This window comes from Salmo trutta, chromosome 2 (genome assembly GCF_901001165.1).
Source record: "Salmo trutta chromosome 2, fSalTru1.1, whole genome shotgun sequence".
NCBI classification, from domain to species: Eukaryota; Metazoa; Chordata; class Actinopteri; order Salmoniformes; family Salmonidae; genus Salmo; species Salmo trutta.
In genome coordinates this window covers 71,299,309-71,319,165 of record NC_042958.1, presented here as the reverse complement: position 1 = coordinate 71,319,165, position 19,857 = coordinate 71,299,309, and the positions used below count along the sequence as shown (strand labels likewise).

The 19,857-nt window shown below is 44.2% G+C and overlaps 1 protein-coding gene across 3 annotated transcripts in view; it reads left to right on the top strand.

Moving 5' to 3' along the window:
- The window catches only part of taok2b (TAO kinase 2b), a 68,204-nt gene that overhangs the window by 23,551 nt on the left and 24,796 nt on the right, over positions 1-19,857 (top strand). For all 3 annotated transcript variants that reach the window (XM_029713833.1, XM_029713824.1, XM_029713815.1), the window contains 8 exons: positions 1,498-1,589; positions 7,164-7,257; positions 7,567-7,648; positions 8,133-8,300; positions 10,654-10,860; positions 12,581-12,786; positions 14,722-14,899; positions 15,324-15,452. In XM_029713833.1, coding sequence (XP_029569693.1) covers positions 1,498-1,589; positions 7,164-7,257; positions 7,567-7,648; positions 8,133-8,300; positions 10,654-10,860; positions 12,581-12,786; positions 14,722-14,899; positions 15,324-15,452 — 1,156 coding nt within the window. The remainder of the gene's footprint in view (positions 1-1,497; positions 1,590-7,163; positions 7,258-7,566; positions 7,649-8,132; positions 8,301-10,653; positions 10,861-12,580; positions 12,787-14,721; positions 14,900-15,323; positions 15,453-19,857) is intronic.

The following is a 19,857-nucleotide window of genomic DNA, read 5'->3' as shown; positions in this document are numbered from 1 at the left end:
TAAATAAATCACTGACAGTGTCACCAGCAAAGCACCCCACACCATCACACCTCCATGCTTCACAGTGGGGACCACAGGCATAGATCATCCGTTCACCTACTCTGCGTCTCACAAAGATACGGCGGTTGGAACCAAAAATCAAACATTTGGACGCCTCAGACCAAAGGATAGATTTTCACCGGTCTAATGTCCATTGCCTGTGTTTCTTGGCCCAAGCAAGTCTCTTCTTATTGGTGTCCTTTTGTAGTGGTTGCTTTGCAGCAATTCGACCTTGAAGGCCAGATTCACGCAGTCTCTTACAGTTGATGTTGAGATGTGTCTGTTACTTGAACTCTGAAGCGTTTATTTGAGCTGCAATTTCTGAGGCTGGTAACTCTAACTTACCCTCCGCAGCGGAGCTAACTCTGGGTCTTCCTTTCCTGTGGCGGTCCTCATGAGAGCCAGTCATCGTAGCGCTTGATGGTTTTTGCGACTGCACTTGAAGAAACATTCAAAGTACTTGAAATTTTCCGCATTGACTGACCTTCATGTCTTAAAGTAATTATGGGCAGTCGTTTCTCTGCTTATTTGAGCTGTTCTTGCCGTAATATGGACTTTTACCAAATAGGGCAATCTTCTGTATACCACCCCTACCTTGTCACAACCCAACAGATTGGCTCAAATACATTAAGAAGGAAACAAATTAACTTTTTAACAAGGCACACTTGTTAATTGAAATGTGACTACCTCATGAAGCTGGTTGAGAGAGTGTGCGAAGCTGTCATTAAGGCACGTTCCATATGTGTTATTTCATAGTTTTGATGTCTTCACTATTATTCTACAATGTAGAAAATAGTAAAAACAAAGAAAAACCCTGGAATGAGTAGGTGTCAACTTTTGACTGGTACTATATGTGTGTGTGTGTGTTTGTTTAAAGGAACTCAGTCCGGCTTTCAACTTACTCTTGAAAGTTATAGTAGTAGAATGCACAAGGTGTAATTTTCAAATTGACTACTGCATCATCAGTTTTCTGCTTGCCATGTCAGTTATTACATACCTTAGGGAGCTATTTATTACTTGTCAAAAATGTCCAGATCAACTAGCCCATGTCAGCTCGTTTTCTTTTAGCCCATAGATTTAGTTGTAATATTTGAGTCACTCATATCACATGAACACACATTCGACATGACAAAATGTGTAGAATTGCAGGAAATAAGCTTTAAAGCCACAATGTTTTCTCCACCAACGAGAGGTGTGAACAGTTTGTCATGATCAGTGCTTGTGCCCATAGAAATAGACGTGGCGCACAGGGGGGTGCAGTATGTTCCTCAATGCTGGAAGAGGGGGCTGTGTGAAAAGAATTGGGAACCCCTGGTATAGGATGTGTTTACAAATTGAGTTCTTCCCTATGTATTGCACTACTTTCTACCAGTGCCCATTGTTGAGAATAAGTTGCCATTTGGGATACATAAATAGTAGTGTCTCACATTGGCTTCCATGTGTTTTACCTCTGTACAGGATGGCTCCTGAGGTGATCCTGGCCATGGACGAGGGCCAGTACGACGGCAAAGTGGATGTGTGGTCACTGGGCATTACCGCCATAGAGCTGGGTAAGCTAAGCAAAGGCCACATGTTCACAAGCTTTTAAGGTGTATGTACTGTATACCTATTCTGATATGTTTTTGTGTCAGTACTATTAGTTTTTTTTGCCAATACTTTGTGCTTCATTGAGCTTGCCTGGCACAATGGAAGAAATTGCCTAGTCCCTGAAGTGCCAGACTGAGCCTTCTGGCACTTTGGGCAAGCACAATCAAACGCTTGATTTATTTATGTAAAATACAGTCTCATAGTTTTAACTGTGTTTCCTGTGTGATCGGTCCAGAGAAGTTCAGATTTATGCGATAGCAAGATGTGGTGTAAACGGAGGAAGAGTCAGATTTTTATGTTGCAAAAATCTAAATGATATACACTATATATACACAAGTATGTGGACACCCCTTCAAATTAGTAGATTCAGCTGTTTGCGTGGCTGTGTGCTCGATTGACAATCTCCATAGCTAAACATTTTCAGAAGAATGGCTGAATAGCTCAATGACTTAAAACATGGAACCGTCATAGGATGACACCTTTCCAACAAGTCAGTTCGTCAAATTTATGCCCTGCTAGAGCTGCCACTGGTAAACTGTAAGTGTTATTCTGAAGTGGAAAACGTCTAGGAGAAACAACGGCTCAGCTGCATAGTGGTAGGCCACACAAGCTCACAGAAGGGGATCAGCGACTGCTGTAGCGTGTGTCCTCGGTTGCAACACTCACTACTGAGTTCCAATCTGCCTCTGGAAGCAACGTCAGCACAAAAACTGCTTGTCTGGAGCTTCATGAAATGGGTTTCCATGGCCGAGCAGCCACACACAAGCCTAAGATCAACATGTGCAATGCCAAGTGTCGGCTGGAGAGGTGTAAAGCTCACTGCCATTGGACTCTGGAGTAGTGAAAACGCGTTCTCTGGAGTGATGAATCATGCTTCACCATCTAGCAGTCAGACAGACAAATCTGGGTTTGGCGGATGCCAGGAGAACGCTACCTGCCCCAATGCATAGTGCCAACTGTAAAGTGTGGTTGAGGAGGAATGATGGTCTGGGGCTGTTATTAATGGTTTGGGATTGGCCCCTTAGTTCCAGTGAAGGGAAATATTAACGCTACAGCATACATTCTAGATGATTCTGTGCTTCCAACTTTGTGGCAACAGTTTGGGGAAGGCCCTTTCCCGTTTCAGCATGATAATGCCTTCGTGCAAAAGGCGGGGTCCATACAGAAATGGTTTGTTGAGATGGGTATGGAAGAACTTTACTGGCCTGCACAGAGCCCTGACCTCAACCCCATCAAACACCTACTTGATGAATTTGAACGCCGACTGCGAGCCAGGCCTAATCGCCCAACATCAGTGCCGACCTCACTAATGCTCTCATGGATGCAAGTACCCAATGCAATGTTATAACATCTAGTGGAAGCCTTCCTAGAAGAGTGGAGGTTGTTATAGCAGCGAAGAGGGGACCAACTTCATATTAATGCCCATGATTTTTAGAATGAGATGTTCGACGAGCAGGTGTCCACATACTTTTGGTCATGTAGTGTATTTAATGTTCACAGAATGTCACAAGGCCGGTTCAAGAAGGGGGAAACAAAATCCAAGCCCGGTTCATAGCACTTCACTTACAAACTGAAGATCATTTCGATAATCACCAAATTAGTCTCTCTTGTGACTAAACTTGTATGTCTCTCCTTTTATTGTCTTTGTTCTATATTTCTAATTTCTTTGTCTGTTCTTTCTCCCTGCGGGTCTGCATTGTTCTCCTATTTTTCTTGTGCGTCCTCAGAATCAACACAGCAGGTTGAGCACCAGCCGCGACTAGGGCGTTGTGGCAGGATAGTGTGTCAGTTTCTGTGATGGACCCCGGATCTATGGATGATAGAGAAGTTAAAGGGTTGCAAGCTGAAGAACCATCTAGTTACCCTACTGTTCGTTATTTAATTTTTTGTGAGACGCCGCAACTTCCCAACCCAGCATATTTTACCCCCACTGACAATTTTTTTTTTTTGCGCAGCAGGGATTCTGTAAGGCCTTAAGTTAACTCTTGCCTGGCTCCGTGTATATATGATGCTGGATGAGATCTGCATTCCCTGGGAGGGCTGAGAATATCTCCCAGCGTCGGTTCACTAGGGCCCGTAGGTCCTGCTCTTGCTTGTGCGTCAGTGACTTCCCCACCTGCACCTCTGTCGGGTGTTGAGCTTGTTGGGCTGCGGGAAGGGAGCAGAACATAACATTTTCCATTTATCTCGTGGTACTCCTTCATAAGGTTGGTGTAGCTGTTCAGTTTTTCTCCTACCTGTCTGCCTAACAGTAATTTACAGGTTATAATTTTGCCAATACTTCATATGGACCCCTCCATTGCGCTAAGAACCTATGTTCAGCTTTCAGAATTAAAAGGAGTACCTTATCTCCTACATTAACTTTGGGGCTGGAAAGTCCTGTTGTAGGCTGTCGGTTGCGCTTGCTGATCGCTCTCCATGTGTTCCTTCGCTGTTGGCCACACTGCGGCCATCCGTTCTCGCAATAAGGTGGCATGTTCAGTCAGTTCTGTGGGGAATCGTCTGGGCTTCCCATGCCTCCTTGTTAAGGTCCAGGGATCCCTCGGCACAGCCTCCCATATAACAGTTTGAATGGGGAGAACCCCGTTGATGACCTCCCTAAGAGCAAACGGCAAGTGAGGTAATAACATGTCCCAGTTCCTCCCGTCCCGTTTCACAATTTTTTTTTAGCATTGACTTAACTGTTTTATTCAAGCGTTTGCATAAACCATCTGAGGATGATGTACACTCGTGCGTATCTGTTTAACCTGGTACAAGGCACACAAGTCTTCCGTTATGCAGTACATGAACAGGGTCCCCTGGTTGGTCAAAATAGAGGAAAGTAGGCTGACTCGGAAAACATTTGAAACGCTTTAGCAAATCCTTTTAGTGGATAAATTGCGCAGGGGAATGGGTTTGGGGTAGAGTGTGGCATAATTGATTACCACCTGTATATATTTGTGCCCGTGGACTGATTTGGGAGTATGGCCCACCAGATCCATAGCTATCCACTCTAAGGGCGTTTCAATGATGGAGGGGAATGAGCGGGTTTCTGTAATTGAATTTGGGGACATTCTTTTGGTACTGGTCACATGACTTACAGTACTAATCTACATCACTTGTAACGCCCGGCCAGTAGATTCTACTTATGATGCTCTCCTTAGTTTTGTCTACTGCCAAGTGGTCTCCCAACACATGCGAATGCGCCAGGTACAGTACCATTAAGTGCTCCAGCACTTCACCCCTTCTCTTAACCACCCAGTACAGTGGAAAGCCCTTCTTTATGCAGTAATAAGGGGGATTTTGTTAATTGACACCCTCCATGCGCTTCACTCTGCGTCGCGCCGAGACCAGGTCCGGGTCGCACAGCTGTGGTGCCAAACTGTCCTGTCAACTCATCAGGTAAATGAATGTCTTGGATGTCTATTCTCACCGGGGGCTGTGCGGGACCTTGGTCTCCTCCGTTGGAATACCTGGGCATGTGTCCTCTTGTCTTTTCTTGAAACAGCTGCCTGAGCCTCTGACCTTGAATTTCTTTTTTTTCCTCCCCACACTCAATCTGGGTGAAGAAGAGACTTCTTCTCCCTGTAGTGCCAGTGGGACACCTTTTTGGCGATGTGTTTTCTCTGTGTGCCGTTGCATTTCTTATGAGCTCCGGTGCGGGCTTGGGGTGGTTCTGTCTAGTCTCTCCCTAGCAGTGCCGGTAAATACTTCACTGCCTCCACCTTCATGGTGCACAGTGCCACTGGGTATATGCACGTGTCCCCATAGATGCATGAGACTAACCTCTGTTCCTGACACACATCTCCCTCCTGTACTAAGTGTGACAGAACAAGGGTAATCCTACTACCTGAGTCGAGCACCCCTTCTGCGTCCTGTCCTTGGATTTCCACAGGTACCATCATGGCTGGGGCTTCCTCTGTGGTCCAACACTGTGGGTATAGATTACATGGATGCACGCCCTTTTTACCGGAGGCATGGATTCATCATTAAGGGGCATGGTTCCTGCCTTTCTACTGACTTTTTCCTAGCCACCGTGCTCGTGCTTCTACATCTGCATTGCTTGCTGTTTGGGGTTTTAGGCTGGGTTTCTGTATAGCACTTTGTGACGTCGGCTGATGTAAAAAAAAAAAAAAAAGGGCTTCAAATCAATTTGATTGAAGTATACCTGAGCTCCTTACATCTAAAATACTCTCTCACTGACCTTAGGCGGATACCTCCTTGATGCTGGTTCGGGGAATGTTCCACTGGTCTCTCGCCTCCGGTTCAGGTCTCCCCTGGGGCCTTTCCGGCGGCCTCTTCAGACTGGGCTTTGGTACCGGAGCGGGCCATCTCTGCTCTAGACGTGCACACCAGCTCCGTGGTGGCTTGGCAAGTCTCTATTAGCTGGACCAGCTGATCTGCTGTCTGGGGGTTGCCTTGCCATACCACTCCAGTGGGAGCTGTCCATCACCAGTTTTTCGATGACTGCCCCGGTTCCTTTTTTTTGTTGGTTCAAGTCAGCTGTGTTAGTTGGCGCATTTGGGCTCTCTCTGATGCATTGCTATTGATGGTCCACGCGTGGAAACGCTTGGTCTGTGCCCGTGGATTCAGACAGTAACGAGAAGATTTCGGCCTTTAATTTATTGTAGTCCTCTGCTTCTGCAGAATCCAGGTTGAAATATGCAGCCTGCCCAAGCCCAGACAGAGGGAGCCAGCATCCCTGCCCACCGCTGCGGGGCCCATAGTTCTCTTACTGCTGACCTCTCGAATGAAAGCAGATAGTCCTCATTGTCATCCTGTTCTTGTAACCTAGGTATTTGGGTCCCCACTCCAGGCTTACTGTTCTTCCCTGCCTGAGCCAACCTGGCCACTTCAGTTCTCAAGAGGTCTGTGTCTTTCTTTTGCGCAATTGGGCACAAAGCCAACTGTTTTAACAATGCAGCATCCATTCTTAATATACCAAAGTAACTCTGTCACCACTTCTAGTGCCTGCGTTTTCCACCACTGATCAGTCCACAGGGGTTCTGGTCTATGTGGTAAACTGAGGAGGAGTTGCAAAAATCCAAATTATATATTTAATGTTCACAGAATGGCACTCAGCCGGTTCAACAAAATCCAAGCCTGGTTCAGAGCACTTCACTTACAAACCAAAGATCCTTTAGATTATTACCAAATTAAATAGTCTCTTTTTTTGTGGCTACAGAAATCACTCTCACAAGTTCTTCCTCTTTTAAGCCGTTCTTTACCTTTGTCTCTCAATGTCCTCTGTCCTTTTATCTTCCCTTCATTCTATAGTTTTGTTTTCCTTATTTCTTTGTCCCCCTCCGTCTCCATTGTTCTTCTCTATTTCTTGTGCGTGTTTGCCACTGTCCCTTCACATGCGCCAGTAATAAGGGGTTTGTTCAGGGGGAATCCTATGATGTCTGCGGGGATTTCCAGAGCGGCCCCGCCCCTCTGACTCCCCTTGGCCCTCACGCCTCTGGATGGTTCACACCTGTATTTTATGTTACAAATCTGGCCTTGAGTGTGTTTGATGCTGTATGTCTCCTGAACTTTGTCTCTGTCTCTCTATGCAGCGGAGAGGAAGCCACCTCTGTTCAATATGAATGCTATGAGTGCCTTATACCACATTGCCCAGAATGAGAGTCCCGTTCTGCAGTCCAATCACTGGTGAGCCACTGACTGAGCACGGAGGAGGTTCTTGTGCCCTCTTTGTTTAGTGTCAATATACTTTCTGGGTAGCCTGGTCCCAGATATGGTTGTGCTTTATAGCCTTCTATGACAATGACCTTAGGACTTACCACAAACAGATCTGGGACCAGGCTACTTTCTGAGAACAATATGAGCCATTGGTGTAGATCAGGGGTGTCAAACATATGGCCTGCTGGCAAAATAAGTTTGACACTCCTGGTGTAGATGAGTACCGTTTTATAGTGCGACTGTGAATAGTTTCTCGTTGTTTGGGCTCGTCCTTTTCAGGTCTGATTATTTCCATAACTTTGTGGACTCGTGTCTGCAGAAGATCCACCAGGACAGACCTACCTCTGACGTGCTGCTGAAGGTAAACGTTATCTCTTGGTCTAAGTTTCCTCTTTAAAAAATAGTTATTCGATGCTTAAGAAAATCGAAAGAAGGCACTACACAAACATGTAGAAACCAAGGAATGGCCATGAACTCTTTACCCATTAATAATATCAGAGGTGGCCTAAAGAGGTGCTGTGATTCCTTATTCTCATAATGGCAAAGAAGCTTCTCTTCAATGGCTCGTTTAAAGTGAACCTTAACTTGCCAACAGCTCCAAGTGGCACCATCAGGTAGAAATTGCGTCATTACAACCAGAATTTGTTGAACGTTGTAATCGGGTTTCAAAAGATCTCATTGCAACCAGTTTTCCCAGCTAGGCTAATGGTTGACGCATTAAACCAACAAAGATGGCATTGATTGACATGTCATTACAACTAGACATTATGTAACTCCAACATCAATTTGACCAGTTTTGCCTGCTGGATTAACCTTAGAACCCATTCTCCCTTCCTCTACCTCAGCACCATTTCCTATGCAGGGAGCGTCCTCACACGGTGGTGATGGACCTGATAGCTCGCACCAAAGACGCGGTGCGGGAGCTGGACAACCTGCAGTACCGCAAAATGAAGAAGATCCTTTTCCACGAGGCCCTCAACGGGCCCCAGCCCGAGGGAGGGGAGGAGGATGAGGTATGAGGAGTGAGGAAGGGAGGTGGTGGTAAGGGGGTGTGATGAGGGATGGGAGGTGGTGGTAAGGGGGGTGATGAGGGAGGTAAGGGGTGAAGGGGGCTTATATATATATATATATATATAAATAAATAAATAAATTCAAAACAATGCTACATTTTATCTATGGGAACCTCAGGATGACAAATCAGAGCAAGATTACTGAATGTAAGTACATTATTTACTTTCAGAGGTGGATATATCAAACCAGTTCCCGTGATATTTTTTTTTTTTTTTTTGTGCACTCAAACAAAAGCATGGTATTTTTTTCACTAATAGTTACTGTAAATTGGACAGTGCAGTTAGCTTAAACCTGTTAGGGACAGACACCTCACCAATATCCAATGGTATAGAGTGGCGCGAATTACAAATACCTCAAATGCAAAAACTTCAATTTCTCAAACATATGACTATTTTACACCATTTTAAAGACAACTCTCCTTTATCTAACCACATTGTCCGATTTCAAAAAGGCTTTACAACGAAAGCAAAACATTAGATTATGTCAGGAGAGTACCCTCCCAAAAATAATCACACAGCCATTTTCAAAGCAAGCATATATGTCACAAAAACCAAAACCACAGCTAAATGCAGCACTAACCTTAGATCTTCATCAGATGACACTCCTAGGACATTATGTTATACAATACATGCATGTTTTGTTCAATCAAGTTCATATTTATATAAAAAAACAGCTTTTTACATTAGCATGTGATGTTCAGAACTAGCATACCCACCGCAAACTTCTGGTGAATTTACTAAATTACTCACGATTAACGTTCACAAAAAACATAATTATTGTAAGAATTATAGATACAGAACTCCTTTATGCAATCGCGGTGTCAGATTTTAAAATAGCTTTTCGGCGAAAGCAAATTTTGCAATATTCTGAGTAGATAGCCCGGCCATCATGGCTAGCTAATTTGACACCCACCAAGTGTGTCACTCACCAAACTAAGATTTACTATAAGAAAAATTGGATTACCTTTGCTGTTCTTTGTCAGAATGCACTCCCAGGACTTCTACTTCAACAACAAATGTTGTTTTGGTTCGAAATAATCTATAGTTATATCCAAATAGCTCCGTTTTGTTCGTGCGTTCAAGTCACTATCCGAAGGGTGACGCACCGGCGCATTTCGTGACAAAAAATGTCAAAATATTCCATTATCGTACTTCGAAGCATGTCAAACGCTGTTTAAAATAAATTGTTATGCTATTTTTCTCGTAAAATAGCGATAATATTCCAACCGGCGACGTTGTGTTCATTCAAACACTGAAAGAAAACAATGTAGTCGTCTCAGTGTCATTGTTCTCAGATCGACCACTCACAAAAACCCCTGCTGTTTTTCGCCCAGAGACTGGAGAGCTCTCATTCCACTTTCTGGCGCCTTCCTAGAGCCAATGGAAGCCTTAGAAAATGTCACGTTACAGCAGAGATGCTGTATTTTTGATAGAGATGCCCTAGAAGGAGAAAAAATTGTCAGACAGGGCACTTCCTGTATACTAATTATATGCATATTCTAGTTTCTGGGCAGGAGTAGTAACCAGATTAAATCGGATACGTTTTTTTAATCCGGCCGTGAAAATACTGCCCCCTATCCCAAACAGGTTAAAATTCTTGTTAATCTTTTTGCCCATGTAAGACATGTCTATGTCCTGGAAAGTTTGCTGTTAGATACAATTACATTCTAGTCACTTTAGCGCACGTTAGCATCAACCGTCCCAGTATAGGGACACCGATCCCGTAAAGGTTCATTTAGAGGAAGGGGATTGGGCTGTGCACCACCACTCTGTTCAGGAATACAGCTAGCATTAGTATCCATCCTGTCTTTTTAATAGCGTACGTCACCACAGTGTAGTCCATAATTGTGTGCCTTGACACATTGTATGACCTCTCATCCTCTTCCTCCAATACAAATAACTTTGATCCCATCAGGATTTTTAAATCTTTGTTTCCATTGAACATGCCATACAAATAAAGGCATTTTAATTAATTATTTGAAGAGTACCTTGGTCCTCCTTTCTTTTTGATGACCTTTCGGGATCTAATTGTGTTCCCCCAGGGCCTTGCATAGGAAACACAGGAATCCAATGAATGCCTTATGATTGAAATTTGTATATGAGAGTTTGAGTTCAGTTTGAACTGCATCTGAGAAAGTGCGTAGGTGTTTTTTTTTAGGTGTGTGTACGGGGGGGTGTGTGTTTGTAGGCAGTGTTAACAATACTTATGTGTATGTAGGCGAGCTATGCATTTGTGTGTGCGTGATCGTGCTTATGTTATCACCACTTCTCCTAACCACCATCCCTTTGTCTCCAGGACGTGGAGCAGTACATGCTGCGGACAGGTACCGTCAACAGCATGGAGAGCTCCCATTCGCTGCCTTCCATGTCCATCAGCGCAAGCTCCCAGAGCAGCTCGGTCAACAGCCTGGCGGACGGTTCTGACGACAGCGGCGAGATCGCCATGATGCAGGAGGGCGAGCAAACGGTCACCTCCAACAGCTCAGTCCTGCACAAGCCCCTGGTCAGTTGGGACTTACCTTTAGACATTAGTCACAGCAGTGTTTCCTTTAGACAATCTTTTCCAAGGCGGGGGGCATAAGATAAGACCCCCCAATTTTCCCAAAGCATCACCCAAGTCCTATTTCACAATTTTGTCAGTATGTAAACACTCTGCTGTGTGAGGTGGGTAAACAATTACTACACTGAACAAAAATATCAACGCAACGTTTAAAGTGTTGGTACCATGTTTCATGACATGAAATAAAAGATCCTAGAAAATGTCCGTACGGACAAAAGTGTTTCACTCAAATTCATTACGCAGGTGCACCTTGTGCTTGAGACGATAAAAGGCCACTCTAAAATGTGCAGTTTTGTCACACAACGCCACAGATGCAATTGCCATGCTGACTGCAGGAATGTTCACGAGAGCTGTTGCTGGAGAATTTTTCTCTACCATAAGCCGCCTCCGATGTTGTTATAGAGAATTTGGCAGTATGCCCAACCGGTCTCACAACTGCAGACCACGTGTAACAATGCCAGCCCAGGACCTCCACATCAGGCTTCTTCACTTGCGGGAATGTCTGAGACCAGCCACCCGGACAGCTGATGAAACTGGGTTAGCTAAATTGAATAAGTTTTTGCACAAACTGTTAGAAACTGTCTCGGAAGCTCATCTGTGTGCTCGTTGTCCTCACCAGGGTCTTGACCTGACTGCAGTTCGGTGTCGTAACCAACTTCAGTGAGCAAATTCTCACCTTTGATGGCCATTGACACGCTGGAAAAGTGTGCTCTTTACAGATGAATCCTGATTTTAATTGTATCGGGCAGATGGTGTCGTGTGTGCGAGCGGTTTGCTGATAATGCTGTGGGACTATTCTACAACTCTTCTCAAACCATTGTATTATGCTGCTCTCATCACCCCACTGGGAACCATCGACCTGGCTGGCTAGCCTATCTTCAAAGAAGCATATTCGAGAGCGAATGGAAGGAAAATGAACTCCGTAGTTCTGTTCAGGACTACGCGACAAGTCACCGGACAACTACAGAGGAGAACAGTAGAATACTTGTTGGAAGCCTTTTGGACAATCAGAGCCTTACAAGCGTGCTGCGAAAAGGCCCATCTCCCTTAGAAAAAATCTGCATGAGTCAGATGGTCACACCAGATACTGACTGGTTTTCTGACCCACACCCCTACCTGATGCATATCTGTTTTCCCAGTCATGTGAAATCCGGGGCAGCAGCTAGCCTAGTGGTTAGAGCGTGGTCCAGTAACCGAATCCCCGAGCTGACAAGGTAAAAAAATCTTGTCGTTCTGCCCCTGAACAAGGCAGTTTAACCCACTGTTCCTAGGCCGTCATTGAAAATTAAGAATTTGTTCTTAACTGACTTGCCTAGTTAAATAAAAGTAAAAAATATATATATTGGGTCCTAAGGAATTTATTTCAATTGACTGATTTCCTTATATGAACTCTAACTCGGTAAAATCTTTGAAATTGTAGCATGTTGCGTTTGCTCAGTGTATTTAGCTAGATATGACGATTGTAAAATACCGAAGGTGAGCTGTTTTTTGGGGTGTATTTGTTGCGCTGATTCTAAACTGTAAATTATGGTTTTACCTCCATTTAGTTTACCACATAAATGGCTCACTAGTGGCTAACTACCTATTCTTCCCCCACCCCCAGATTGATTCCACAATGCAACTCGTGATTTACACACAAGATTTGTGTTTCTCTCTACATCAGAGCCATGACAACATCTACGACGACCCCTACCAGCCCGAACTGGACGCACCGCAGCAGCCCCCGTCACGGGGTGAGGGAAGAGAAGGTGGCAGGCGAAAGGGACACCGCAGCCGAGATCACTTTGCCACCATCCGGACGGCATCGCTGGTGACCCGGCAGATCCAGGAGCACGAGCAGGGGTCGGCGCTAAGGGAGCAGATGTCTGGGTAGGAGAGCTTTTATGGAACGACCAATAGAAAAGGCCCATCTGTAATTAGAAGGCAAAGGATTGGCTAGTCCATGGAAATCAAGATAATTGATTTACTCCAGTCATCATTCACCTTTCAGTTAATATTGAGCAAAACAATCTGCAAATTCATCCACTGTCACACGCTGGATGTGGTTGTGTACAAGTAATATGGTACCGGCCTCCCGATTGTGTGCTAGCCGATCGCAGTGCAAGCTGTGCCTCTAGAGATTCTGGATTCGAATCCAGGCTCTGTCGCAGCTGGCCCCGACCGGGAGACCCATGGGGTGGCGCACAATTGGCCCAGCGTCGTTAGGGGAGGGTTTGACCGGCAGGGATGTCCTTGTCGCGCACTAGCGACTCCTGTGGCGGGCCAGGCGCAGTGCACGCTGACACAATCGCCAGGTGTACGGTGTTTCCTCCGACACATTGGTGCGGCTGGCTTCCGGGTTAAGTAGGCATTGTGTCAAGAAGCAGTGCAGCTTAGTTGGGTTGTGTTTCGTAGGACGCACGGCTCTCGACCTTCGCCTCTCCCGAGTCTGTACGGGAGTTGCAACGATGAGACAAGACTGTAACTACCAATTGGATACCACGAAAAAGGGCTAAAATAAAAAATGGCATATGGTACCAATTTAAATAAACGTTCTGTACTGTCACCTCATGAAACGTTTGATCTCAAATAGAAAATGCTGGAGAATAGAGTCAAATGAAACAATTTAGCTTCATTGTCCAAATACATATGTAGGGGAGTGTACTAATATAGTGTTTTTCAGAGGTACTCACTACTAGTATTCTAACGATACCAGAATGTTGACTTCAATACTGATACCAGGGTTAGTATCACGATACTCGATACCAAAATCATCCTACGGGACCAAAAAAATTAAGTGGAGAGCAGGATTGTGATTTTCCCCTTTTTTCTTTTTTCTGGTTTAACCCAAAATCACACTTTAAAAATAGAAAAACAACAACATTGGAAGTTTTAACTCCACAACAATGCTTAGACCACGTCGGGGACCACTTTTGAGGTCTGGGAATAATCGTAAGTTAGATTTTTTGTTGTTTTGTTGTGTAGTTAATTCAAGTGGCATGCGCTTAACACTCTTGTTTGGTTAGCAATGTTTTATGTAGTGCACGTGATGTAGTTTGCAAAACAAATGGCCACTGGATTGATGCAGATAATCTTGATTCTGTCAGGAAGGCATAGGCTACTTTGTTGTTAGCTTTTAATTCAAGGTTTTTGGGGAAGCCTTTTCATCTACCCGGAGACGGTTAACATTTGCATCGCTAACGGCTACACAAAGTGGTAGACATGCGCGAACCATACACACATGAACAGGTGCATTTCCGTGCCGTTACCTCATCAGAAAGTTGCAGGGAATAAGAATCACTAATGCATTCTGTTCATGTCTTATGATAAACTTGGGCAAATTAATACATTCAAAGTTCAATACATTTAGTTTATTTCCGAATGTAAGACGTATTTGATAGAATAACAAAGTAACAGAGCCATTTTTCATGTAGTATTGAAGAAGTACAGAAGTTTCGGTGTATCGTGCAACACTATTTGCGCTTAGATCTAGCCACGCTGTGACGCACAAAATGGATATCTATCGGCCATAACTGGTTGAAATTATTTGTAAAAATCATTTCAACCAAATGACAACATATGGGTTGTAAACTGGTTTTAATGATGCCATTTCAACCAGCTTAGCCCACTGGTAATAAATGTTCTAAATTCTCATTCGTGGTTAGAAAGCAGTTCATGGAACTATGTAAAACCGACCGGCGCAGTTGGCTGTACTGGTTGTCAAAATATCTGAATCGGGCTGCTTAAGTAATTGCCCATTCCATTTGGCTGTACTAGATTTTGACATACTTTTCTCGTGTCAAATCCTCCTTTACCCCTTCCCAGGTACAAGCGCATGCGGCGGCAGCACCAGAAGCAGCTGATGGGCCTCGAAAACAAGCTGAAGGCGGAGATGGATGAGCATCAGCTGAGGCTGGACAAGGAGTTGGAGAACCAGAGGAACAGCTTTGGAGGGGAGGGGGACAAGCTGAGCAAGAAGCACCAGGCTATCCTGGAGAAGGAGGTAAGGGAAGGAGGGAGGTATGGATCAGGAGCGAGGTAGGTGGGGACAACCGCAGCAAAAAGCACAAGGCAGTCCTGGAGAAAGAGGGGTGGAGTGAGGGGATGGGGACAAACTGAGCAAGTAGCACAAAGCCATCCTGGAGGGATAGGAAGGGAAGGAGGAGTGTGAGATTGGGAAGGTGGGGACAACCTTAGCAAGAAGCACCAGGTTGAAGAAAGAGGTACAGATGGGGGGGTTGAACAGGAGTGGAATGAGATGGAAGGAAACGTTGAAAGAAAAGAGGAAAGGGTATTGACTACGGCGACAGGGGGCGGCTATCACATGATCTCAATGTACATTTGTAGGCCAAAGTTTTAAGTAGATAGTCAAGCCGTATTTAGCTCTATTCTTACCCAGCTTATGGCCTTGTGTGGTTGGTTTTCAGACCAAGGCAGCCCTGGCTGAGGAGAAGAAGTTCCAGCAGCACATCCTGGCCCAGCAGAAGAAGGAACTGACCAGCCTGCTGGAATCCCAGAAACGCCAGTACCGCGCACGCAAGGAGCAGCTCAAAGAGGTACAGCCACACTGCAACCATACCGCAACTACACACTAACCATACTGCAATTACAAACTAACCGTACTGCAATTACTCAATCAACCAATAATCCATCTACTAGGGCTGCACGATATTGGCAAAAAATATAATTGCTATTTTCTTGACCAAATATTGTAATTTGACATGCAATCTAAATCAAAACACTTGGGTTAGCTGTTTGAATCATAGAAATGGAATGACTTCTATTAAGAAGCAAAGTGGAAAGCAGCATCATTCTTGTTTGGAACAATCGGTTGACTGCATTTGATCTAACAGAACAGCATGTGAACTTATAGTGAATCTAACAGCTAGGATGGCTTGGAGTTTGTGGGAAGCAGCTGCAAGAGGAGACAACTTTTTTTTCACTATAAAAACAGACATTACACACTGCTGAGAATACGTTTTGAAATATTGCGTGCAATATGGATATTGCACATGTCCGTATTGTGATAACTTTTTTTCCTTTTTTTTTTAATATACAGTACCAGTCAAGTTTGGACGCCTATTCATTCAAGGGTTTTTCTTTTTACTATTTTCTACATTGTAGAATAATAGTGAATCATGTAGTAACCAAAAAAGTGTTAATCAAATGAAAATATAGTTGAGATTCTTCAAAGTAGCCATCCTTTGCTTTGAAAGGAAGACCTGGAGTTACCTCTGCTGCAGAGGATAAGTTCATTAGAGTTACCAGCCTCAGAAAATGCAGCCCAAATAAATCCTTCAGAGTTCAAGTAACAGACACATCTCATCATCAGCTGTTCAGAGGAGACTGCGTGAATCAGGTCTTCATGGTCGAATTGCTGCAAAGAAGCCACTACTAAAGGACACCAATAAGAGACGTGCTTGGGCCAAGGAACACTAATGGTTTCATGGCTAGCAATGGTAGCATGGATACGCCATCCCACCTGGTTTGCGCTTAGTGGGAGTATCATTTGTTTTTAATCAGGACAATGACCCAACACACCTCCAGGCTGTGTAAGGGCTATTTGACCAAGGAGAGTGATGGAGTGCTGCATCAGATGACCTGGCCTCCACAATCACCTGACCTCAACCCAAATTGAGATGGTTTTTGATGAGTTGGTCTGCAAAGTGAAGGAAAAGCAGCCAGTAAGTGCCTATCACATGTGGGAACTCATTCAAGACGGTTGGAAAAGCATTCCTGGTGAAGCTGGTTGAGAGAATGCCAAGTGTGCAAAGCGGTCATCAAGGCAAAGGGTGGTTACTCAAATATATTTTAACACTTTTTTGGTTACATGATTCCATATGTTATTTCATAGTTTTGATGTCTTCACTATAATGTGCACAGGAAAAAAAAAAAAATTGTATGAAATGTATGCATTCACTACTGTAAGTCGCTCTGGATAAGAGCGTCTGCTAAATGACTAAAATGTAAATGTAAATGTGCAAATGTTGCACAATCCAGGTGTGGAAAGCTTTGTGACTTAACCAGAAAGACTGACAGCTGTAATCGCCGCCAAAGATGCTTCCACAAAGTATTGACTCAGGGGTGGAAATACTGTGGTGGAATATTCTATTGAAGTGATAGACTTTGTAATTTTTTTCAAATAATCATCTTTATTCAATTTCGATTAATTATTGCAATAATTAAGACCAGTCAGCCCAAAAGTCAGACCTTAAATTCATCATCCAATGTCTTGGCTTTCTAGTGAGGGCGATCAAACCACACTAGAAAGTCAGAACTGAGGTCAGAGGTCATTCAAACCTTCAAAAAAGTGTTTCTTACTATACTGCTCAAAAAAATAAAGGTAACACTTAAACAACACATCCTAGATCTGAATGAAAGAAATAATCTTATTAAATACCTTTTTCTTTACATAGTTGAATGTGCTGACAACAAAATCACACAAAAATAATCAATGGAAATCCAATTTATCAACCCATGGAGGTCTGGATTTGGAGTCACACTCAAAATTAAAGTGGAAAACCACACTACAGGCTGATCCAACTTTGATGTAATGTCCTTAAAACAAGTCAAAATGAGGCTCAGTAGTGTGTGTGGCCTCCACGTGCCTGTATGACCTCCCTACAATGCCTGGGCATGCTCCTGATGAGGTGGCGGATGGTCTCCTGAGGGATCTCCTCCCAGACCTGGACTAAAGCATCTGCCAACTCCTGGACTGTCTGTGGTGCAACGTGGCGTTGGTGGATGGAGCGAGACATGTTGTCCCAGATGTGCTCAATTGGATTCAGGTCTGGGGAACGGGCGGGCTAGTCCATAGCATCAATGCCTTCCTCTTGCAGGAACTGCTGACACACTCCAGCCACATGAGGTCTAGCATTGTCTTGCATTAGGAGGAACCCAGGGCCAACCGCACCAGCATATGGTCTCACAAGGGGTCTGAGGATCTCATCTCGGTACCTAATGGCAGTCAGGCTACCTCTGGCGAGCACATGGAGGGCTGTGCGGCCCCCCAAAGAAATGCCACCCCACACCATGACTGACCCACCGCCAAACCGGTCATGCTGGAGGATGTTGCAGGCAGCAGAACGTTCTCCACGGCGTCTCCAGACTCTGTCACGTCTGTCACGTGCTCAGTGTGAACCTGCTTTCATCTGTGAAGAGCACAGGGCGCCAGTGGCGAATTTGCCAACCTTGGTGTTCTCTGGCAAATGCCAAACGTCCTGCACGGTGTTGGGCTGTAAGCACAACCCCCACCTGTGGACGTCGGGCCCTCATACCACCCTCATGGAGTCTGTTTCTGACTGTTTGAGCAGACACATGCACATTTGTGGCCTGCTGGAGGTCATTTTGCAGGGCTCTGGCAGTGCTTCTCCTGCTCCTCCTTGCACAAAGGCGGAGGTAGCGGTCCTGCTGCTGGGTTGTTGCCCTCCTACGGCCTCGTCCACATCTCCTGATGTACTGGCCTGTCTCCTGGTAGCGCCTCCATGCTCTGGACACTACGCTGACAGACACAGCAAACCTTCTTGCCACAGCTCGCATTGATGTGCCATCAATGATGTGGGTTGTAGACTCCGTCTCATGCTACCACTAGAGTGAAAGCACCGCCAGCATTCAAAAGTGACCAAAACATCAGCCAGGAAGCATAGGAACTGAGAAGTGGTCTGTGGTCCGCACCTGCAGAACCACTCCTTTATTTGGGGTGTCTTGCTAATTGCCTATAATTTCCACCTGTTGTCTATTCCATTTGCACAACAGCATGTGAAATTTATTGTCAGTCAGTGTTGCTTCCTAAGTGGACAGTTTGATTTCACAGAAGTGTGATTGACTTGGAGTTACATTGTGTTGTTTAAGTGTTCCCTTTATTTTTTTGAGCAGTGTATATTAGACTAATGAAAAACAATCATACGTTTCCTCTCAGGTTTACAGTAAGTTTCTATTACATTTCTTATCAAAATAATTTACGTGTTTAATTAAAACTCTGAAAATAAAACTTCAGAAAATTCTGTGTGCCCCTTTAAGATACCCACATGAAATAGAACTCACAATAAATCAGACATAGTAAAAACACCAACAAATATTCATAAGTGTGTGGGTGCCTGCAAACCATATGGTAAAAACAAACAAAAATGGCCAGGCCTTTATTTAATTTGGTAGTTGACGGCCTAATCCGGATACATTTATACTAACTACACTGCAGAATTTCACTTGCTGCTCTCCCAAGACCATAGCCCCAGGAAACATTTCGAAGAGAGAAAATGACTACCCCCATTCTCCTGGAAAAGAGACGAAACAGTTATTTAGCATAAGGAATCAGTGATATTTGATCCATGGCATCTATTAAACATTTGTTAGAGACGTGGTCTTCTACATCTCCCTTAACATACATACTGTAGTGTACTTCCGTCAGTCCTGGAAGAAAGAATCCTACTCAAGACACATCAGATAATGTTTCATTAAGTGGGATCGACCCCTTATAAAATAAACAAACCCATATCCCCTTTCCGGTATTCTAAACATTGCAACCTGTTGTGTTAATTTAGTAAAAATATAAACTTGTGGTTTAACAAATCTAGAACCTTCAAAAAGTTAGTGCTGTCTCAGCTTAATATTCAATACTTATTTCAAGCTACTTTAATTACTGGACACTGTTCCACGTAATGGAAACGGATTATAATTTTAAGATGCATAAACTAACTGCTCAAATTCACTAGTGTTACCTAAATTATGAAACCCAGCAACAGTAATCAGAAATGATCCAAGAACGTTTCTCATACCTCTACTTCAAATGTCCCATTGCCCTCGCTTTCAACCGCAGCTAATCTATTTGACCTATTTTACTATCTCTAGGCTCAATCTCTCTACTCATCGTTTAACCTTGTACCTTGTATTACTAAAATATTGTACCATTTAGAATGCTATCCAAAAAAACTCACTAACATATTACTATTCACATACCGTCAC